Below are 25,201 nucleotides of genomic sequence, written 5' to 3'. Positions count from 1 at the left end.
AAAAATGTTTTTATAAAACCATGAATTATAACATTAATTTTCACTTTTTTCTCACAAAAAAGAGCAACAAGTGGAAAGATTTTTATTTCTATGTGTACTACCCTGTTTATTCCATAAAAGTCCTCCTTTTCCAATAAGATGTGCATAAACTCTAAAATTTGTGGTAAAGTTAAATTCCTTCAAAATTTTAAGTGAATTTCAAAGATGCAGCATGAAATAAAATGTCAATTTTTCTACAAAAATATTACCAACCACCCAAATTTCTTTTCCTGTATTACTAGACTATAGAGAAAGGGTGCTGTAAGAAATGTTAAACCTCTTAACTAGGCTAACTCGCTGTTAAAACATAACCAATGAATGGGATATTTGCTGAAGATGTAGTTTTATGAAAACTGTAAATCCTCAAAGAAACAATATAAACTATACTTAATAGTGATTATCCTTAAAAAAAAAAAGAGTCAGTTTTAGGCTGATTTATCAGTTTCTTTAAAAACTGTAATTGTTCTAATACCTGTCTTTTACAACTTCAAAGTTGTGGGTGTGTTTTCCTCCTCTTAAATAGCTAATATCCAATTCCAAGAAATTCTACACTAAATATACTTGATTATTTTTAAGGCTACTTAAGTGACACTGCCTCAATTACATTTTCCTATTTTTTTGTTGATGGTTTCCATTTTTATGATAGCTCTAGCTTACAGCCTTGTTTCCCTGGTGTAGAGTGGTTAAAAGCACAGTTTTTGGAGTCAAACAGGCCTAGGTTCCAATCCCAGCACCACCACCTATGCAAGCTGGAACAAGTTACTCAATTTACCTAATTCTCAAGAACTTCATCTATAAAATAGGGATATTACCTACCTCATAATTATTCTAAAATTTAAATTAGATAATTTATGTATGGTGATTAGTAAAGATTCAATAAATGGAAGATACAATTAGTCCTCAATGTCAATTTACTATGTTCAATTTAAACCCACCTATAATGGTGAATATCTTCAAATGATTTAGTATTATTTATGGCAAATACACAAAGAAAGCCCTCCCCAGTCCTCATGTACTGGTCCCTCATTGCACTGTACTCCTCTTGACCTGCTGTGTCGAGAATATCCAAGAGACAGGTTTCTCCATCAATTACTACTTGTTTCCTGTAGGAATCCTGAGAAGGGAGAAACACAGTCCAGATTATTACGATACCTTTTACTTTTAAAAAAGTGTTAGACACAACTCAAGAAAAAGAATCTGTCACAACTGGGCAAATGACTTGAATAGACCTCTCTCCAAAAAAAGATAGACAAATGACCAATATGCATAGGGAAATATGTTCAACATCATCAGGGAAATGCATATCAAAACCACAATGAGTTATAGCTTCACAGCCATTAGAATGGCTATTATTTTTTTTTTTAAAGTAAAATAATAAGTGTTAGCAAGGATGTGAAGAAACTAGATCCCTGGCCACCGCTGGTGGGAAAGTAAAATGGTGCAGCCATTGTGGAAAACAATTTGGTAGTTCCTCAGAAAGTAAAACATAAGATTACCATATGATCCAGTAATTCCAATCCTTGGTATATAAACAAAAGCATTGAAAGCAGGGAATCACAGCAACATTATTTACAATAGCCAAGATGTAGAAACAACTCAAGTGTTTATTAACAGACCAGAGGCCTGGTGCACAAATTCGTGCATGAGTGGGGTCCCTTGGGGTGGCCTGTGGGGATCGGGTTGAAACCCGCAGTCCAATGCCGCCTGCAGCTCCTATCTGCTGCTTTCACTAATCCCAGCCCCACTGCGCCTGCTGTGGGCTCATGTCCAATCAGTTCCAATTGGGAGAGGCTTGCGTGCCGCCACCGCAACAGCAGCACTCGCCAGCCATGAGCCCGGCATCTGGCGCCCTCCCGAGGGGAGTGGCCTGTGGGATTGGGCCGAAACTGGCTCCCCGTCATCCCCCAAGGGGTCTTGGATTGCGAGAGGGTGCAGGCCAGGCCGAGGGACCCCAACAATGCACGAGCTGGCCGGGGAGGGACTGTGAGAGGGCTCCAGGGCATGTCCAGCCCCATCTCGCCCAGTCTCAATCAGCCAGACCCCAGCAGCAAGCTAATCTACCGGTTGGAGTGTCTGCCCCCTGGTGCTCAGTGCATGTCATAGCAAGCGGTTGAGCAGCCTTAGCATATCATTAGCATATTACGCTTTGATTGTCTTAACAGTCAACCGGTTACTGGATGACCGGGCACTTAGCATATTAGGCTTTTATTATATAGGATGAGTAGATAAACAAAATGTGATATATAAATACAATAAAATATTACTCAGTCATAAAAATGAAAATTCTGATACATGGTACAACATGGGTGAACCTTGACAACAGTAGGCTAAGTGAAATAAGCCAGACACAAAAAGACAAATAACTATTATTTCACTTACATGAGGTACCTAAAATAAGTCAAGTCACAGAGACAAAAAGTAGAATAGAGGTCACCTGAGTCTGGGGCAGGAGGGGTTAGAGAGTTATTGTCCAGCAGATGCAGAGTTTTAGTTTGGGATAATGAAAACAGAATTAATGGCTGCCCAACACTGTGAATTTACTTCATGTCACTGAATTGTACACTTAAAAATGGCTGCAATAGTAAATCTTATGTTATATATATTACCACAATTTTTAAAAGGCTGTTACAAAGAGATTCAACAATGGAAGTGCACATATTAGTAATAAAAAGAACCAAACTCCTATAAAAAATAGTTTTTACAAAAATGGGATAGCTCTACCAACTCTGTTATTCAGGATGGTTTAGATGGCAAGAAAAAAAAATCAATCAGCTTACAAATAAACGTCATGCATCTATTTTACTTATGGTCAAAGGAATACAAAGAAAATGGTCTACACTGAGGATTTAATGCCCTTATCCATTTCTGAAATCCTGGGAACAATATCTCACAGCCAGGTGGATATTATGATAACTCTAACGAATACAACTTCTATCAGCAAATTCTGTGGGGGAGAATAGATGGATACCTTAAAAAACCTAGGCAATGCTAAGATTGAGTAAGGAAAGGGGGTGGGTAACATCAACAGAATCTTAAAATGAAAATCTGATTTTCTTTGACGTTTGATTTATACTTATGCCTAAAGGACTTCACACACTCTCTGCCAAAATAAGCCAAATAAATGAATGAATGAATGAATGAATGAATGAATAAATAAATAAGGAAAATGGAATGGTTCAATATGAAGTCATGGAATAAGAGGCAGGCTGATGATAGGTATAAAGTATACACCAAGAGCACTGTTTCTTATTGTTCTACATGAGGGCTTAACACTAAAGTGTCTTTATTTGATGAATTACTTTATAGACCATTCCATCATTAAAAAAGAGAATGGTCATTAATGGTCATGTTTTTGATAAAATATTTTTTAAATGTTCACAGTAGAATACAGACATATATCTCAGGGATGGGCAAAGGTAGGTGTAAAGTTGTCAGTGTGCAAGTTTATTCTGGAATTATTTATTTTTGTATCATTTTCCATATGAACTGTAAACCTACTTTTGCCCACCCTGCATATGTAGCATGATCCCAATAAAATATATGTATATATCAGTATAGCTGTACCCATACATATATTTAAAAACTTATGGTATTGCCCTGACCGGTTTGGCTCAGTGGATAGAGCGTCGGCCTGCGGACTGAAAGGTCCCAGGTTTGATTCCGGCCAAGGGCATGTACCTTGGTTGCAGGCACATCCCCAGTAGGAGGTGTGCAAGAGGCAACTGATCGATGTTTCTCTCTCATCAATGTTTCTAACTCTCTATCCCTCTCTCTTCCTGTGAAAAATCAATAAAATATATTTAAAAAAAACTTATGGTATTACATAAAAATGTTAATAAAGGCTGTTATCTTTTTTTGTACTCGATGCTATTAAATGTATTCCTTCTGTGGCTTTTCATTTTTAAAAGTGTGAAAGACTACCATGTTAGACTATGATCTAATGCTTATCTTTTAAAGTAAACTGCATTTTCCATACTGTCTATAATAAAAATTATTTCACCAGTCAGAAAAAAAGGATGGATATTTATTTTCTAAGCCGGAAGCTCTTTACTAAAAATTCAAACATTTGGTTGACATTTTATTATTTTCGCCTACTCCCTTAATTAACTACTTGAAAGAACTCCCATAATATGTTAAAAACCAGTGTTTTTGAAGTATAATAAAGAGCAGGAATTGAGAGCAAAGTACAGTGTCTTAGAATCAACCCATTCATTACCCAGGTATGGCTAGAGATCAAAAAGATTTCCTTACCTGTTGCTGTCACCTCACGTTCTTCACTTACCAATACTAACCTAAGTTAACCTTAGAGCTGATAGTTTCCTTAGTCTTTAAATATAAAATGTTTTACCAACAATAAAATTAAAAGACTGGAGCCACACAAGTCTAGACCTAAGGTGTGGCTGGGAGATTACTCACCATCTGCCCACATATATAATGCCTCCAAAATGTAGCTCAATAAAGTCCCATTTATAGAATTTTCAAATACTTTGTGTTTCAAAAGTATTTAATGTGGCATATTTGTAGTTTCTTTATGTATTTCATAACACATTTCCATGATGAATATTTCATCGAAAGGACTGGGAAAGCAGCCCCGCCCTATTCACCCATTATCTCATTCCTATGACTTTTTCCCTTCTAAAACCTAAAATAATTAACAGCTAAATTGTGTCATATTCAGTTATTGAAAAAAGTAATCTACAACCTACATAAAAACAATGAGTAGAATCTGATTAAAAATAATAGGTGAAGGTTAAAACTTCATTATTTCCAAAGTTAATTTTAAGTAGTCACTGAGCTATATAAAAAGGCAGTGCCACTTGGTAAAAACTTAAGAACAAAAATGTTAAAAGGCAAAGCATGATCTGAAAAAAAGAACTGACAGGTTTAAAAACAAAGCAGAAAACAAGCACAACAAAAACAGTATATAAATACTAAAGATTCTGTTGCAACTTCAGGTTAGACTTTAGGAAGAAGTATATGGAAGTAGAAAAAAATTTAGTCATCAGTGTAAGGTCTTTCCCAAGACTAGAGTCTAAATAAGAGTTCAGCAAACTATTGCTCACAGGCTAAATCCTGCCCACCTGTTTTTGTCTGGCTCATGAACTAAGAATAGTTTTTACGTTTTTAAATGGTTATTTAAAAATAAAACAAAGATTATGTGACAGACCCATATGGCTCTTTATAGAAAAGTTTGCCAATCCTGCTCCATGCTAATAAAATGCCTTTTCACAAGTATGAAGTATTCTCAATGCATATTATTTACTCCTTTTATACTTAAAATATAAACCATCACCCTGAGAAAGTACAGGTTATTCAAGTCCAACCAATTTTAAAAACCACAGATTCTAAAAAGAAACTAGTTAGGAATAGAGCAAGAAAAGGATCAAAACCTAACATTCTGAATTAGTATTATGTCCAGCCATTCAAATACAAATAAACTTTTAGATCAGGTACACAGATTACTAACATCCTTTGGAAACTAGGATAAAATAAAGTCACTTTAACTCAACATAATAAAATATTAAATGGAAGAAAGTTATTCCATATATTTTCTCTCGCTCTCAGTTACAGTACTATTGTTATGCTTATGTAAGTACTAAAAACAAAACCTTTTCTAAATGAAATATACTATGCTGGCAGAAGCTAATCATAGATAGAACTTAAACATTTATAGTGATACAATAAACAGGCACAATCCTTTTGGAAAGCAATTCCAGTAGTTATCAAGAACCACACAAATGCTCATAGCATTTGACACAGTAATGCCACTTTTGGTAAGTTATGCTAAGGAAATATGATTTATTTCCTTTGAAATGATAGTTACAATAGAAATACACTTAACATGGCAGGCATCCTAAAATATCTTACAAAGAAAAATTACATAGGTATTTAACACCAACCTACAATCTTACACCATTGATCTATGTTCAAAATACACTCTAAATCTAAGCACCCACCAGCACCAGTACCCTAGTCCATAATACCACTTTGTCTTATGCAATCTCCTGCAACTGCTTCCTAGCAGGGATCCCTGTGGTTACTCTTAAATGATACATTCTCCACACAGCAGCTAGTAATTATTTTTTAAATGTCACTCACTTTAAATGTCACTCACTTGCTTAAAGTCCTTGAATAGTATCCCTTCATTCTCCAAAATAAAATCCAAAGGACTTAGCACTCTCTTAACTTAGCACCTCTATATTTCCTTCATATCATGTATTATGATCTGTAACTCTACTTACTTGTGTAATTGTTTAAGTCTGTATCCCCTACTAGGTTTTAAACTCCATGATGGTTGAGCTCACATCTGTTATGCTTACCATTATATACACTGTGTGTAAGTTTTGAAAATAGCAAATAATTAGAACTGTCCATTAATAAATGAATCCACTCAATGTAAATAAGTGCAGACACTATAAAACTGTCTTATCAAAATACAAGTTTAATAGTTTAAATTATATTTAAAAATTAAGTTATAAATTTTTAAGTTATAATATATTGAGTATTTTAGTGAATGCAATCAAGTTTTAGATAATATAAAACCTTTAATGTAAAAATATAAACCAAACAATACATACAGAGATTTAAAAACACTTGCAGGGGCCTTCAATTGTATTAAGTTTTACATCTTAAAAAAGAAAAAGGATCTAAACCAAAAGTGGCAGAATGCTACGATATGAAAAATCTGATTGGTGCATGCATGTTCATTATATTACTTTTTCATACAGCATTAAGAGTGTACCCATTTAATCACCACTCACAACATGGGTTTTATATTTTTATTTTTCTTTAAACTCCTGTCAGGCTGAAAATTCTTATTGTTTTAATATTCATTTCTTTGAGGACTAATAATATTGTATAGTTTTATTTTAATATTTATTCCCATCTTCTATGTCCTTTGCCCACTTAAAATTTTCATTGTTTTTGCTTCGACTTGTACCAGTTTATTAACATGCCTTCAAGTGTTGTTTTATGTATAGAAACTTATCTGTAGCTCCATTAGAGGAATTTGAAAGTTAAGACTAAATGATTCAAACTGAGATTAAATTCATTGACCAGCACATTGTTTTGCCATTTTTCTATTATAATTAATAACCAGTTACTCAGTATGTTATCTTTTAACATTGTCAGCTTAGTTTTCTAATTCAGGCAGTAACCCTGACATGGGAAGACATACTATAGTACACAAAAACCCCTAAAAGAAGTTAATAACTTTTACTAAAGGTAACCCTATTGTTATCCTATCTAATAAGACAAACATGCAAATTGACCATACCTTCGCTACACCCCAAAGCCACGCCCACCAGCCAATCAGAGCGACTATATGCAAATAAACCCAAGATGGCGGCCAGCAGTCTCGGAGCTGGAGCAAGCAGGCTTGGTTGCCCCCGCGATGGAGGAAGCCAAGCTTCCCCCGTGCCCTGGCCTCTGCTGAAGGAGTGTCTGGGGGCCTGGGTTGCCGGGAGCAGGACGGGAACTAAGCAGCCGGGAGAGGGGCGCCAGGCGGCTGGGAGCAGGAACTAAGCAGCCGGGAGAGGGGAGCAGGGCCGCTGGGAGCAGGAACTAAGCAGCCGGGAGAGGGGCGCCGGGACGCTGGGAGCAGGAACTAATCAGCTGGGAGAGGGGTGGGAACTTCTGCCATGTCGCCATGGCAACGGGGCAGAAATTCCCACCCTGTAGCTGCTTGCTCATTCACTTACTTGCTCATTCATTCACTCATTCACTTACTCATTATTCACTCACTCACTCAGCAAACCCTCTCAGGTCCCTGGCACCAGGCCAGGCACTGAAGGTGAAGCAGGATAAAACAGAGCTATGTCCTCAAGATGTTAGTAATTCAGTAGGGCGAAGCAGGCACATGAATGAGGCAGTTGTACACACAGATGCACTGTACTGGGTTCGGTGAGGGCTGTAGCTAACGCCGACTTTGTTCTCTTGATAAAATGGGGCCTCAGGAGCCAGGCCGCCCCATGTCTGTAGGCCTGTGCCTAGGCCCGGAGCGGCCGGGGTCCCAGAACATGACAGAGGGTGCAGGTTGGGCTGAGGGGTCTGCCCCCACCCCTCACCCCCCCCCACCCCCGTGCACGAATTTCGTGCATCGGGCTACTAGTTAATAATAATTATAACATTTACTGAGCCCTTACTTGTATGTCAAAACCATGATAAACACATTATAAGTATTATCCAATTTAATCTCCATCCTCATGCTCTTATAAATATGAACAGGACTGTTGGAAATATCAGCTAAAGTATTATTTGGGGATTTACTCTTGAAATGTTTATAATATTTTCTCAATGTGTCAAGCATTAGAATATTTTTCATGTATTCTTAATACCTATAGGAAAAAATGAGAAACCTTTACTCTCTAATGTTCAAGTGTAACTTCTAAAAGATTATTTGAATCCATCATAGAATATGTTCCACACTACTGATTATAAGCCACCAAAGGTTGTCATAGACAGCTAATTTCTCACAGAAACAGGTACAATAGCCTGGTTTGAATTATAATAGGGAAGAAGCAAAAAATTTGAGATATATAAACACAGGTTTATTAATTCATCCCCACCAACCTACTTCCTCCCTCACATCATAGAACAATTACTAAAAGTCTTTTAAGTGTCATATACTGTGCCAGACAGTACAAAGTCTCTGAGCGCAAGGAGCTAGGCCTGTGGAAAAGATATGAATGTAAACAGATAACTAAAATACAATGCAATATTGCAATACTATATGCAGGGCAAAGTGCAACGGTGACACACAGGAAGGCGAGATCATCTTTGCTTTTGCATCGGGCTACTAGTTAATAATAATTATAACATAATTAAGAAAGGGGAGGGGAGGGCCACTCCAGGCAGGAAGGAACAAAGAGAATGCATAAAAACATGAAACAGTATGTTGAATACATACATAGCACAAGAAGTTCAAAACAACTTTAGCTTGGAGGGATTACAGGTACACAGATAAAGAGAAAACTGGACAATCACACAGAGGCCAACTTATGGAAGGTCTTGAATGCCATATTAAGTTTTAAACTTCATCTTAGACTGAATCAATGAAATAAACGGTTTTTAAGTAGGAGGGGAGGATCAGATATACCAGGTTCACTGTCAGCATTAGTATTATGGCAAATTATAGAAAAGGGCCAGATTGGCAGCTGGGAGATGAGTTAGGAAACTATTATAAGAAATGATAGAATCTGACCTAAGGCAGCAACAGTTATATAGGTGAAAATTAAATAGTTTTGAGGTGCCCAACTGGTGTGACTCAGGGGTTGAGCATGGGCCTATGAACCAGGAGGTCACGGTTCAATTCCTGGACATGCTCCAGGTTGTGGGCTCAATCCCCAGTGAGGGGCATGAAGAAGGCAGCTAATCAATTATTCTCTCTCATTATTGATGTTTCTCTCTCTCCTCTCCCTTACTCTTTGAAATCAATAATATGTACATATAATAAGTAAATAAATAAATAAATAGTTTTGAGAAATATTTAATGGGTAAAATTGGCAGAACTTCACACTGCTGGTGGGAATATAAATAAATGGTGCAGCCACTGTGCCAAATAGTCTGACATCTCAAAAAGTTAAAAATAAAGCTACCATATGACCCAGCAATTCCACTTCTAGGTATACCCAAGAAAACTGAAAATACATTCACACAAAAGCTTGTACATGAATGTTTACAGTAGCACTATTCAAAATAGACCAGAAGAGGAAACAATCCAAATGTCCATCAGCTGATGGATAAACAAAATATGATATATCCACACAACCAAATATTATTCAGCCATAAAAGGAACAAAGTATGTGATGACAGCAAAGATGAACCTTGAAAACATTATCCTACATTTTAAAAAAGCCAGACAAAAGGACCACATATTGTATGATTCCAATTACACGAAATGTTCAGAATAGGTAAATCCACAGAGACAGGAAGTAGATTAGTTGTTGCCGGGGCTGGCAGGACAAAGTGGGGTTATGGGGCTTCTTTCTGAAAGAAGAAATGTTATGGATGAAAATGTTATGAGGTGATGAAAATGTTACGGAATTATATAGTAGTGATGGTTGCATTACTTTGTGAATATACTAAAAACCATTCAACTGTATACTTTAAAAGGATGAATTTTATGCTATGTGAATTATATCTCAATTTTTTTAAATGGCAGAGCTAACTGATTAGGGATGGAAACAAAAGGAAGAGTAGAGGAAAAGAGGAGTTCAGTTTGGAGCATGTTGAATTCCCCATGTTTGTGGATTGTTCTGGTGGCTATGAGCTGTAGGCAGCTTGATATATAGGTCTGATGCTCAGGACAGAAGTCAAGGCTGGAGATATACTCCTGAATCTTCAATCTATGGGCAGTCACCGAACTTCACTTGTGGTATGAGCGTGGGCAAACTACTTATCTCTCATCTACTCTTAACCACTGTCCCTTCAGTTGTAAAAGTGGGTAAATAACACACATGACTCTGAATACAGATTAGAATTTCATAACATGAAAATCCCCTCATAAAATGACAAGTACTATAAAACTTAACTATTATTTTATATATTACACATTGCAAATGTTATTATAAGCCAAAAAGGGAGGGGGCAGACCACTGGCTACTAGGAACTAACTATATGTATAAAACAACCATAGTATCCTGACTTTATAAAATCACTGGACATTTACACTTGGAATATATTTTGCAAAACCAATCACTGTATTTCAAAGTAAATATAATGGAGAAGGACAAGTTCCAGAGAAGGAAAACTAAGTCTCTGAGGGTCATAAGGATTTCTGTTTTGACTAGGGTGCAAGGTGCTAAAACAGCTCGTTATCATGACACAATTTTTTATTGACATGTATTAAAAAGATAAAGAAAAAAGACATCTTTACAATGACAAATGCTTGAAATAATGAGAATATTGAATCTTAGTTTAAGATTAGAGAGAACAGAATTTGTACCACTGCCCAGAGATAAAACTGGTCCAAAAATCCCAATAAATGCAAGGAAAATATGCACAAGAGATGAAAAAAAAAGATATTATAAGCACACATCTGTCACCTGTTGAAGTCATGTGGTATTCTCCCATAAACTGTTACTTGGTGCCAACGTCAGAATGTGAGGCCTATACAATCATGGATCAAATCCTAATAATTACAGATGCCAACATACTTTTCATGTTTTGTATTATATATCTATGTTATTCTTTAATTGGCCTGATACTAATTTCTTTACCCAAGATACATCACCATTACCAATTTGAGGCTTTAAAAGGGAGGAAAACAGTAAATATGAAATAATCTAATTGTATCGAATACATGAGGGACTTTTCTCCCACAAAAGTGAATATTTACTTTTATCTTTCAAACAGTAAATGTTCATTTTTAAAAACCAAATACCACAAAGAATGAAAGTTTGACATATGTCCTATAATACTTTATGTTCATATTCATTGTTTTAGATAAAGGGAATCATACTCTATATCAGGGGTCCTCAAACTTTTTAAACAGGGGGCCAGTTCACTGTCCCTCAGACCATTGCAGGGCCGGACTATAGTTTAAAAAAAAACTATGAACAAATTCCTGTGCACACTGCACATATCTTATTTTGAAGTGAAAAAACAAAACAGGAACAAATACAATATTTGTATTTGCATGTGGCCCGCGGGCCGTAGTTTAAGGACCCCTGCTCTATATCACGTGCTATCATTATGAAGTGTAACTTATGTAATAGACATTTTTCAACATCAGCACACATAGATCTACCAAACGCTTTTCAACAATATATATAATATAATTTGTATAGATAACTCATAAATTATTTCATCTATTCCCTGGTAGATATGTAGATTATTTCCACTTTTAAAAATCATAAATACTGCAATAAGCATCCCTGTGTATTCACCTTAAACACTTATCCAACTGACTGCATCCTTGCAATAAATTCCTAGAACTGGAATTGACCTAGAAGTGGTCAAAGGACATGCAGCTTACATTTTAATACATACTGCCAAACACCTCCAGAAAGTTGTAAGATTACATACTCTCACTTATAGCATAAATAGTACACACTTCTCCATAACCTTCCTAGCACTGTTATAATTTTAATCTTAGCCAATATAAAAGTAAAAATGTTATTTGTTTGAACGTCATTTCTACATTAATGACATCTTTTTATGTTATATGCCATTTATTTCTTTATTTTTGGTGGATAGGTTGGCTATTTATATCCTTACCCTCCCCTTTTCCTTTCTGATGTTTGTTTTCTACAAGTTATATAATAGAGCTTCCTGGTTGATGTATGATGCAAATAGTTTTCACAGACTTCCATATGTCTTGTATTTTTGTTAAAGATGTCTTAATTTTTTATGTAGTCAAATAGCTCAATCTTTTCCTAAATATTTTCCTAAATGGTTTAAGAATATTTTGAAAATTAAAGGATCCTTACTTTCCTCAATGGAGAAAAATATTTAATCCCAATCTATCTATACTAATAAAAGGGTAATATGCTAATTAGACCGGATGTCTTCCAGACATCCATCCGGATGTCCTTCCAGACAAGGCCACGGTAGCGGGGGGCCAAGGCAGAGGCAGTTAGGGGTGACCAGGCCAGCAGGGGAGGGCAGTTAGGGGTGATCAGGCAAGCAGGAGAGGGCAGTTAGGGGTGATCAGGCCAGCAGGCAGAGGTGGTTTTGGGAGGTCAGGCAGGCAGGCAGGTGAGCGGTTAGGAGCCAGTGGTCCTGGATTGCGAGAGGGATACCCAACGCAGAGATCAGGCTTAAACCAACAGTCAGACATCCCCCAAAGGATCTCGAATGGAGAGGGTGCAGGCCAGGCTGAGGGACACCCGACCACGTGCACAAATTTCGTGCACTGGGCCTCTAGTGTATATGTATATATATCAAGCAGTAGCTATGATACACACTGACCCCCAGGGGGAAGACACTCAACACAGGAGCTGCCTCCTGGTGGTAATTGCGCTCCCACGGTGGGAGCGCCGCTCAGCTGATCAACAGGCACCAAGCTCATGGCTCCCAGTCCCACCATCGAGACTGACTGGGTGCGAGCCCACGACTGCTTCTCTGTGAGGCTGTGATGACGTGGTCATGGGTACACTGGTACAGCCCTAGGACGGGCGCAGAGACCTCAGTGGAGCGGCAGCAAGCCTACCAGGCACAGTAGGGCCAGGGTGAGTGGGAGCGGCACAGTGCCCAGCCCGGGCTCAGGCTCCTCCCCAGCCACCTACCGCTTCGCACACTACTTCACGCTGTGCGGGATCAATGCAGATAACGGGCTGGAGCCCGATGCGAGGTGGCAGGTAAGGCCAGGTTGCAGCGGCACAGAGGTCCACTGATCCCCGCAGGCCAGGCCAAGGGACCCTACTGGTGCACGAATCCGTGCACCAGACCTCTAATTATACAAATAAAGAAGCTAACTTAATGTTAATTCACTCAATTTGTGTTATTTACATAATACTCCAAGAAAAGAATTTAGGACCAACATTATCATTTTCATTTCAACATGTCTAATGTTTAACATTAAAATTTACACAAGGTAGAATGAAAATATGGAGGGAGGTGAGGAAGAATGAACTCATGATTTTTAAATACAAGATATTTCTTAGCTCTGTCCATTGGGAAAGGTCTAGAAGCAGTGACTCCTCAATTGCAATAAATGTACCTAACATCCAGGTTTTTTTAAATAAAAGGAATTCGGGTTCTTTGGACAGTGACTGAATCCAGGGTGTGACCATGGAAAGAACAAGGTGAACCTGGAACACACTGTGACAGAGTAAGGAAGAGCTCAAAAACTGATGGAAACATGCCAAAAGGATACAGAGGCCAGTCTGAAAGGGATTCCACTGGTTATATAAAAACCAAACTTGAGAATCACTATAAAATAGTATTAGACTTTAACACATTGAATAAAAAAGTAATACATGAGTTCATACTAGTACAAATATGACAAACCAAACAAATGAAAAAAGGAGAGTGACAAGAAAATTCATGGTAGATGTTAACCAATAAATGTAGAAGTAATGACAGAGTCAGAAAATTAACTACCGTTTTACATTCACTATGGTAGTTCATTTATTCTGGTGAGAATTATCAGTGTATGCTACATCTCACTGGGTGCAAATATGTTGGAGAACAGGATATTTATATTCTCAAAGTGTCTCCCCACAGAGTACATTATCAATTATAAAGGAAGCAAAGATAGCTTTACAGAGAGAAAACAGACATGACCTTAACCTAATAATCATGTTAACATCATCAATAATGGGACAAACCTATGCCTACTGATTTGATGCACAGAGGAGGGCATAACATCATGTAGTATTCTCCAGCCAAACCTGTTTAAACCAAATCTGATCATGAGGGAAAAATCAGACAAAACAACTGGTTTGAATTCTTTAAAAAGTACCATTGTCGTGAATGACTAAGAAAAGCTGAGAAACTGTCCTAGATTAAGAGATTTGAGACATGACAACTAATTTTTTTATCCTAGATCAGAAAAAAGTAAAGGAATTGTTAAAAAAGAACATTCTGGGAACTGACAAAATTAGATTATGGGCTATATATAAGATAATTTTGTATCAATGTTGAATCTCCTAAATTTCACCACTGCATTGTGATTATATAAGGGAATGCTCTTCTTGTTAGAATAGGATTGACAAACTTTTTCTATAAAAGGCCAGACAGTAATTGGTCTCTGGTGAAACTACTCAACTCACACTGTAGTGTGAAAGTAGCCATACACACACATATATAAAGCAAGTATGTCTATTTTAAGAGTAAATGGTATTCATTATACTAACTTTTTACTACTTTTCCATAAATTGGAAAGTTTTCAAAATAAAAAGTTGAAAAGTTATGTAACATAAGCACTATGTCCCTATTTAATCCTCTCGAATATTTTATTTTTATTACCCATATCTACAAGTTTTTGTTAATCCTTCCTGGAGAATATTTATCCCATTGATTTTGAGAGAGAGTGGAAGGGAGTAGGAGAGAGAAACATCGATGTGAGAGACACATCAATGGTTGCCTCCTGGATGCACCCCAACCTGGGCCGCACCCCAACCTGGGCCGCACCCCAACCTGGGCCAGGGATGGAGCCTACAAGGAAGGTACGTGCATGCCTTTGACCAAAATCAAACCCACGACCCTTCAGTCTGTAGGCCGACACTCTAACCACTGAGCCAAACAGGCTAGGGCTCTAATTTAAGATCACAATATTATAACTGTTCCATAAACCTAGAAACTATGATAAATAATATCGTTAAGAGATGAAAGAAATCTACTGCCCTCCTAAAGCATAAAGCCTCTAAATTAAGTTATATATAAGTAGAATCACTGTCTAGAAACATTGCTCTTCAAAATACATCTAAGACTAATAAGTCCTATGAAGGCAGTGATTTGGTCCCTTTGCTCCTTTATGTGTCTCCAGCCCCTAGGAAGACTGTAATGGTACAAAGTGGGCACTGATAAATATTTACGGAATTTAAAGAATTGATTGCATTGTTTAAACCAGAATCCTCTTAAGAGATGCTAACCCAGGGGTGGGCAAACTTTTTGACTCGAGGGCCACAATGGGTTCTTAAACTGGACCGGAGGGCCGGAACAAAAGCATGGATGGAGTGTTTGTGTGAACTAATATAAATTCAAAGTAAACATCATTACATAAAAGGGTACGGTCTTTTATTTCAGTAGTTTTATTCATTTCAAACGGGCCGGCCCGCGGGCCGTAGTTTGCCCACAGCTGTGCTAACCCATTAACATTGTTTTCCTTTCACTTATTGCCATTATCAACTTTCATTTGTATTTCTCTAAAGCTTTGTATTTATAAAAATTCAAATAAGAATAACACATGTCCAATAATTTTTAACATTTAGGTCTAATAGTTATTATTAAGTAAACACTTATTCTTAAATTGACCTAAATATAGAACCTGAATTTTGTGTTTGTTCTAAAATTCAGGTGATCACAACTATTCTACAATCCTATAAAAATCTACAAAATATGAACTTCCACAATTTGCCACTTTTGAATAGACCCTTCCTCACACCCAATTAACACATCACTCCTGCATGCATGTAAAGAAATTCAGAGCCACTGTGCCACTTCTTATTCCCTCAAGCAAAATAACTCCCCTCTTTTTTCTTACTAGGCTACATTTCCTTTCTTAGTCAAAAACATTCACCCACATACTTAGGCTAAACTAGTCCACAGAGTAATCGTAATATTAGCAGAGAGTAAATTATGATACTTTAGATTTTTAAACAAATAAATAAAACTTTTTAAATAAAATTAATATACTTATAAAATGATCATAACCACACACACAAATAGGAAAAATCTCCAAATTTAGGAGGTATTTTACTGTTATTCATTATAAAAGCAAATAAACTGACCAGTAGAGGGCACTCATTTACAAGGGGGGGGAAGAGCTGGTCACAGCCTTGAAGAGAACTTCATTTACAAAACTGCTATTACCTTATTTTGAAAACAGAATGTTTTAATAGGAAGCTAGAGTGTACACACACACACACACACACACACACACACGTGTATGTATGTATAAGTAAATAAATAACGTATTACTGGTTTAGAAAAGGTAAAGCTTAAATCTATGTTAGAAAAATCTAACATACACCTTATTCAGGGACTTGAGTTTAACAATTTAAGAATGTTTAAGGCTATCCATATAGGATCTCAACCTCAGCATGACTGACATTTGGGGCCAGGTAATTAATTATTTGTTGTGGGGCTGTCCTGTGCATTACCCACCACAGGTGCCAGCAGTTCCCCCCTCAAGTTGTGACAACAAAACATCTCCAGATATTGCCAAATGTTCCCTAAAGGCAAAGTCACTCCTTATTGATGACTACCAATACACAGAAAAGCCAGAAAAAGAACAGCTTGCAAGTTTACATAATGCTTTTTAACACCACTTTTCAATACAATTTAATATTAGAAATTTTCTCTCTATAATTTAAATCTTATTCAGTTAGTAAAATAAATTCCACAAATAAAGTTTATGTATAAAAAAACCAGAAACTGATAAATCTTGGCGATTACAGCTCAGAGCACTAAAGATAGCACAAATCAATCCAATTATGAATCCATTCTTCCTGAGGAGGAAACTATTTCATCAAAGAAGGGCATAAAACTTGGACTGAATTATAGAATTATAAGTATGTAACACTAACAGAAGCATGCAGATGTCAATGAAATTAAGAGCTTGGAAAAAATACTTTCTATATCTATTTTTAGTAGTATATTATATACGTAATATATATTTGTTAATTGATCAACTGATCATTCTGATTTCAATGTCTGTAACTACTTGTTTATTTTTAAGACAAGATTTTTCTTTTTCTATCAAATTTTCCCTTGCTAAATACATCTTAGAGAACATGTTTTCATAATAGCAAGGGATCGCTAAACTATAAAAACAAACATATTTCTAGCCTGGTATTATGCTTAGCGGATTGCTTTGAGTTTTTAGTAATCTTGCTCCACTAATGAGGTATTTCATCATCTCTACAACTCTTTGATGGACTTCATAAAAGATAAAGGTAAAATCTTTCAGAATAGAAGGTGATTATCATGTGCATAGCCTCAAATATAAACATACTCCACAAATGTGTCATTCCTATCTAATTCTGTATCATTAAGGTGCCATTAGATAGTATTTAAGATCAAATTTTGGTATACTGATATGAATCAGCTTCCAATAATAACTATTTCTTTGCTTAAAGAGCTATACATGAATAGAGTGGAAATTCCATTTAACTTAGTTTCAGAAAACTTAAAGTGCCACCATACTAGAAAAGAATCTTTAGGCAAGTTACCACCTCTCAGAGACCATTTTTATCTATAAAAAGAAACAATGACCATCTTCCTTATCTATCTCATAATATGTAAATCTTTGCAAATTTTAAACCACTAGAAAATATGGTATCACTTAATTTAAATTTTTTTTTCAATTTCTTTCCATTTGTTGTAATGCAGGAAAACTGATGAGAAGTACAAATGTGCAAAGTCTATGTCCTCTCTCATTTTCTCTCTGACCTACATTATTCACCAATCAAAACCTAACAGCAGTACTGATATCCCCATTCTCCTTTTAAACTTTTTACAAAAACAACAAGTTAGCATTTTTGCTTAACTGTTTATTAGAATAAACTAATTAATTCTTTTGCTTTTCTTGTAGTTGAACTATACACCAAGAATCGCAGTGATTCTCAACCTTCTGGCTCTTTAAATACAGTTCTTCATGTTGTGACCCAACCATAAAATTATTTTCGTTGCTACTTCATAACTGTAATGTTGCTACTGTTATGAATCGTAATGTAAATATGTGAGATGCAGGATGGTCTTAGGCGACTCCTGTGAAAGGGTCGTTGGACCGCCAAAGGGGTCACGATTCACAGGTTGAGAACCGCTGAGTGTGTTAGTTGCCTCAGAGACAATTTCTGTATGATACCTTTTCCTAGGTGGCTAAACTAGTGAGGAACCTCAATTTCAAAGTCCACAGGTAATCAATGTTCCCAGAGTCAAGTCTTCTGGTTTGACAGAAATCATAATCAGAGTTATGGGTTTGAGTTTATAAACATTTTCTACTTTCCCCCAAAATAAAGGATGAACTTTTAGATTTAGTTCTATTCTATTTATACTGCACTTTAACAGTTGTGACCAAAAGGTTTCCTAACTTATTTTATCACATTATAATACATATAGCATTCATGACCTCTGGTAGAAAACAGTGTCATGAAATTCCTCAGATTTTCAGAGAAGATGAGGCTACTTCTGCTAAAACCATCTTCCAAAATCCCAGGAACAGTTCCATGCTTAACCTGAATTCTATTTAAAACTCCCTTTCACTTCTGATTTAAATGGTGAAGTATGCCAAGTAGCCTTGGCTTTAGAAATAAGTTAACTATTTAATCCTCCTTGAAGACAAAAAGAAAACAAAACAGAACCATCATACAGCATTGAACAGAGTTATCGAGAGCAAATACACAGAGACTATTATATAGGTGGTTCACTTCAGTAGGGCTCTTCCCTTTTACTGCAAATTCTTAACCGTGGAAGCCAAATAAAAATTGCTTCTCTGTCTAAACCAAATCTTTGCAAATACACGTTTATTTCTTCATTTTTCCCCTGTAGTACCAAAAATATTTAACATAGAGGCCCAGTGCACGAAATTCATGCACAGGTTGGGTCCCTAGTGGCTGCTGGCTGCTGGCTGCAAGCTGCCAGCCGGGGCCTCCCTTCCCTGGCTGCTGGCTACTGGCCAGGGCCTTCCTTCATTCCACACCGCCCCCTGGTGGCCATGGTCAGTGCACATCATAGCAAGCGATCAAACTCCCAGTCAGTCAAACTCCCGAGGGGACACTTTGCATATTAGGCTTTTATATATATAGATTTCCTTATAAAACTTATCAATCCTCAGTTCTAAATTGCATAAACATCTTCCCAGGCCACCAAAGCCCTTAGAACCTACCTCAGTGCAGTCAAAGACATTATGCAGCTTGGGACGCAAAGTTCTGGTAATCTTTTCAAAGTTGATTTAAACAACTGGTATATCAGACCTAGAATAAAAGCTAGGCGGTTGGATTGCTTTACCTGGGGTAAAGAAGTCTAAGAAATAATCCAACAGTATAAGTCTATTTCAAAGATGAGGCAGTATACTTCTTTCCATCTCCACTGATGTGAAATTTAACATGAAGTTTCAGATTATGCATAAAATAAATTAATTCTGGAAATGAGTTAACAAGGACAATTGTGTCATTCCCTCCTACAGGACTTTGGGATTAAATTGATCCTTATCTGCTTGATATTACCTGACCTCTTAAGGTCTCCTTCAGGCCTTTATTCTATCTGTTGTTGGCCTTTAGTTTGGTGATTTTTCATTAAAATAAAAAAGTCTGAAAATTATTAATCAATTTGTAATAAAAAAAATCTAACATTTCCTTGAGTAAATTAAAAAAGCGCTGGAAAGCAAAGGATTGGTTGTGGTACCCTTATATATATCTGAGATATACAGTTACCTATATATGCAAAGAATGAGCTTTTAAAAATGCATCAGGTAGCTGTAGATTCTCCACTACTTCAATATGAAGAGGAAACAGGGAGATACTAATTACATTTTTAAATCAGCCTTCAAATGATTATACTTCACCAGTACAATTCAAATCTAATATGTGACATCAAAATAACAAAACAAAAAAACCCATAAAAATAATAGCCACATTTTTTTTTTTTAAATGACTGTTAGGTATAGGTAAAATGTATATTCACATTTCACTCTCTCACAAAACTCTGAAACGCACACATACAAACACAGAAGGAATGTCATTAAACTTGAGATTTCCCAAGAGAAGAAGGGCTCTCCATATCTATGGTTATGTATAACTTCAGAGTAAAGCTTTAAAGCCTAAATATATTTCTGATAACTTAATAAAATTATTTTCAGTATAATTGTCTTATAATGCAACTTTTTTTGTACCCAAAGGATGGGCCTGCACAAATCAATATGCATAATATTAAAACAAGATTTACCTCTATTGTAGGATCATATTCATCCACAAAGTGATTCTGAATTAGCTGTATCGTCAAGGCACTCTTGCCTACGCCACCAGCTCCAACTACCACAAGTTTATATTCAGTCATTTTCAGCAGGCCTTATAATAAAAATAATGAAAATGTAACTAAATTAGAACAAGTGTCATACATGAGTTTAATAGAAGCCAAACACTCTATCAATACCTTTTAACACAAACTCACCTTTATATGGAAAATTATTTCAAAATATCTCACAAAATTCAATAAAAACTTCAGTTGAGTACGGATGTATATTGTAATGAATCACACTGTATTTACAAACTTGCCCATTCAACATTTCAGAAAGATGCATTCAGAGTACAAAGTTCTTTTATCATATACTCAGGTTGTTCTATCTAAACAGCCAGTCTGCTGTTCTGTAGCAGTTAATGGCTCTCAAAGGAACATGCCATGACTTTACTCAGTACAAGTGTCCAGCACAATGCTCTATACCCTGTGGACACACCCACACAAGACTGTTGACAGCTATCTCTCCTAGTTGGCTATGGCCCCTAAGAGTTACAAGTGGATATGCGGAGCATCTTTTTTGGAGCCAAGAGCTACAGAAAACTTTTAAAAAGAATCATCATATAGTTCTCCTGAGTAGTTAGAAAGAATCAGACAGTGGGGTGGGAGTGGAAGGGGGTGGAAGAATTGTCAAATAAATCTCACTGTATAGTGAGAAAATAAAAAGTGAGAACTAATATAAAAATCAATTAAAAATAATTAAGGAAATAAAATTCAGAACTAAAATAATATATATTGATTTCAGAGAGGAAGGGAGACGGAGAGAAAGGAAACATCAATGATGAGAGAGAATCACTGATCAGCTGCCTCCTGCACACCCCCTACTGGGGATTGAGCCTGCAAGCTGGGGCATGTGCCCTTGACCGGAATCAAACCCAGGACCCTTCAATCTGCGGGCTGACGCTCTATCCATTGAGTTAAACCGACTAGGGCAAGACAATAATTGATGAACAATTTAATCTGTAAAATATCTGCTGGGAAAAATAATGGTATAAAAACTAAGAGAACTTTGAGAATTTTGAAATATTAAGCACAGTTGATTTAATCATCAATCACAACATATAAATCTATATTAGTGTTGAAAAATAGTACTTTGCACAAGAAAAAATATAATTATATAAAATTTAAAAATAAGCACTGCTTTTAATAAGAAATTTTTTAAAAGATGTGAGCGAATAGTTCTCAGGAATCCACATGACTTTTACTCTGCATCTCATCATCTCCCAACAGTTGCAATAAATATTGACAATTTTTAAGGTTATCAGTACAAGACAGAAAATATTTTTTAGTCAGTTGTTTCAAACTTTTTGAAATAAAATGAATTTAATTTTATCTTCTCTCCCTCAATAACTACATGATATTATTACAAATAAGGAACCATGGAAAGAATGGCAGTAAATGCACAATTTATTATAGGTAGTCCCAAATAAATGAATGTGCAGATATAAACACTATATACAAACAGCATCCTATTTACTGAAAGCCAAAAATTATCCACCAAATAGTCACAGGAAAATAAAATATGGTTTTCCAAATGATAATATACTAACCACCTCCTTACCCTATTCCTGAGCCCTCCCACAGAGAGCATACAGGCTAGGCAACTGTTGTTATCAGAGACTGTTATATTACAGACCCCTGGCCTGCGCAGTGCCACCACAGCCTTACTCGCTCTTGTCTAGGGCCACCGTGGGAGCCACTTCAAACATGTATCTCATTCTGTTTGCTCCCACTTTTTATTCCAAATACAGACTATAGCAAATGGAATCGGTGAGGAGAATCACACCATAATGTATCCCTGCCCACCAAACCCTGCAAAATAGTTCGGATAGCCTAGATCTCCAAAAGTGGCCAGGAACCCATTAGGCTTCCCAAGGCTCTGGGGGGGGAAGAGGGTCTAAGAGGTTAAAAACGATTTTCATAAAAATTCTACATTATCAATTATCCCTTCCACTCTTGTTCTTTCACAAGTGTATGGTGGTTTCCCAGATGTGTGCTCTGAATGCAGAAGCAGGTATGAGGATCCAGATATCTCCTAGTGTCATATAATCAAGATTTGCAAACGTGTTAAACAATGCCACCCTTCTCACTAACTTTTGTTTTTGTTTTGAAAAAATTATTTTCAGTTAAAAAAAGCTATTTATGTTACCAAGTAATGGGCTTCTTGTTTCTATTTTTAAATGAATTAAGAACTGTTTAAAAGTCTCCGTTTTTGTTTCTGTGATGGTAAATATTGACATACCACACGTTGGGATCGCCAATAACTTTTAAGAATATAAAGGGACCCTTACACCAAAAAAGTTTTCTAGCCTCGGAGATCCCATGGACAGAGACTGGATTAGAACTTAATTTTATAGACGTGTGAACCCTGAAACACACCTTCTGGTCTACTTGTTGATGAGTGGTTGCTGTTTCTGGGGACGGGGGACTCCTTTAACTGGATTATAAAGTCAAGTAATATTTAAGTCCAGGAGAGAAAACTGGGTTCCCAAGGAAGCTTACCGAAGATCACATGCCAGAAAGAGCCCCCTCACCCAAAGCTACAAAAGCTAGCAAGGGATGGAAATGTGATCAGAGCACAAGATCTAGTCAAGGGAAGAAAAAAATCACTTTTATTTATCATCTCATCTCCTACCTCTTAAAACCAAGTATGCCTGCGGATGGGATGGCTAGTCTCAAAGCAAGCAGCACTGCTATCAACCACACTGGGTGTCTCTGTTGGAGTCAGCATTTGGGGCCTAAGAGTGACATCTCTCGTATGGTTGATTCTGAGATGACTGTTAGGAACAGATTCTGCACCTTTACAATTTCTTTTTAAATGAATGTTTCCATTACAAATGTAACATTGGGTAAAAATGAGAAAACACCTCTCCGTTTTTAACCCCTTGCTTTGATGGACATTAAGATGTAAGGTTCATTTAGGACTTCAGCTATAGCATGCACCTGCCTTAGGGTATTCCAGGCAGTTGGCTGGAGGGAAGATTGCTACAATGAACTCCTCCTGTAGCTCAGTTTTAAAGCAAAAATTTTTTGAGTGCCGTTTAAGAGTACTACCTCTTGGGATGAGGGTCAAACCTGCCAGGACGCGGGTAACATCGAAGAGGTAAGGGAAAGGACAAGAGCCGGTCAATTAAACTTCGAGGACGGTGCTCCCTGCGACTGTCTGCACAAGGGAAAAGCCCCGCTGCTGCTCTGCGGGTTTTCTGCGTTGTGTTTTTAACTTGACAAAGCAAAGCAGAGCAGACCTCCTGGGATGAACTTTTTTCCTGAAGTCACGGGCTGTCCACTGCAGGGTGTGGGCCACCTGTTCTTCCACCCCCGTCCCTACCTCCTCCTTTGTGGCCACGGCAATGTCACAGCCAGGCCTGGGGGAGGGGAGCCGTCAGGAACTCAGCTGCAGATGCATTTTTTTTCTCTCTCCCCAAACACAATAACCTCCAACAGTGGTCTCCGAGCACTTTCCTAGGTTCTTCCCGAACGTGACCGCCCCCGACTCCTCTCCCCGCTTCCACGGTGACAAGGGGCCCCCAGCCGCCGGGTCCGCGCTCGGGGAGAAGTTTATTCCTCCGCCCTCGAGATGCTCCGTGCAGCGGAGAAGGCAGCCCCGAGGCCAGCCGGGCGCGGGGCGGGGAGGAGAGGTGCGGGAGCGGAGGGAGCGGGAGAGGAGGGCGCCGAGGGGGAGGGGAGGCCGCGCGCGGGGAGGGACGGCCACCGCACCCCGCCGCCCCGCGGGGCAGCCCGCCCGGCCCGCGAGTTTCTGCCCGGCCGCCTCCCCGGCTCTCGGGGAGGAGGAAGGAAGGGGTTCCCCGTCCAGGAAGCAGTACCAGCGGCGACCGCCTCGAGCCTCACCCTCCGCAGCCCCGCACCGCCTAGTCCTCCTTCCCCGCGTCGCCGCACCCCCGAGCCCCCCGCCCCCCGCGCCCGGCCCTCGCCCTCCCGGCTCCCGCGACCCTCTCCGCCCCGCCGGGACCCCTGATTCATTCACTCGCCGCCGGCCCCGCCCGGCGCGGGCGCGGAGGGTCGGGTCCAGGGCAGGGGCCCTGGAGGGGAGGTCCGCTCCGTACCTCGCTCCCGCACCTGGGAGCCGCCGCGCCTCTGGCCCCCGCCGCCGCCTTCAGTGCCCGCACCGCGCTCGCGCCCAGTCGGAAATGGCGGGGGCCCGGAGTGCTGGCCGAGCAGCCGCCGCCGCCGCCGCCACCGCGCCGCTCTGCCTCCGCCGCCGCGGCCGCCGCCTAGGGAAATCGAGCGCCGAGCGCACCGATGGGCCCCGGGCCGGGCGGCCGCCGAGGGCGGGGGCTATCGATGCGCTCGGCGCTCGATTCCTCTCCGGCGGGCGAGCGTGCGGGGAGGGAGCGGCGGAGGGCGGTGTGGGAAGAGGGAAGAGAGCGAGGCGGGGAGGAGAAGCGGGGCCGGGCCGCGGAGGTGGGCGTGGGGCCGAGGCCGACCGGCCGCCGGGGCAGGGGGGTTACTGGTGGACCCACGCGGCGGCCCGCCCCGCCCCGCCCCCAGGCTCTCGCCGCAGAGCCCAACCCGCAGCCGC

General features: G+C 38.7%; 1 protein-coding gene across 3 annotated transcripts in view; it reads right to left on the bottom strand.

Moving 5' to 3' along the window:
- The window catches only part of KRAS (KRAS proto-oncogene, GTPase), a 39,033-nt gene extending 14,135 nt beyond the window's left edge, over window positions 1-24,898 (bottom strand). The window contains exons 1-3 of one of the 3 annotated variants that reach the window (XM_081082326.1): window positions 24,726-24,898; window positions 20,593-20,714; window positions 975-1,153 (exon numbers count right to left, since the gene is read on the bottom strand). In XM_081082326.1, the coding sequence (XP_080938452.1) occupies window positions 975-1,153; window positions 20,593-20,703 (290 nt within the window). In that variant the 5' untranslated portion in view covers window positions 20,704-20,714; window positions 24,726-24,898. The remainder of the gene's footprint in view (window positions 1-974; window positions 1,154-20,592; window positions 20,715-24,725) is intronic. The other 2 variants (XM_081082327.1, XM_081082328.1) reach the window with 2 other exon arrangements.
- Window positions 24,899-25,201: the final 303 nt, after the last annotated feature.

This window comes from Myotis nattereri, assembly GCF_964212035.1.
Source record: "Myotis nattereri genome assembly, chromosome: 2".
NCBI classification, from domain to species: Eukaryota; Metazoa; Chordata; class Mammalia; order Chiroptera; family Vespertilionidae; genus Myotis; species Myotis nattereri.
Note: the sequence above shows the minus strand (reverse complement) of the source record. Positions and strands in the feature narration are given on the sequence as shown.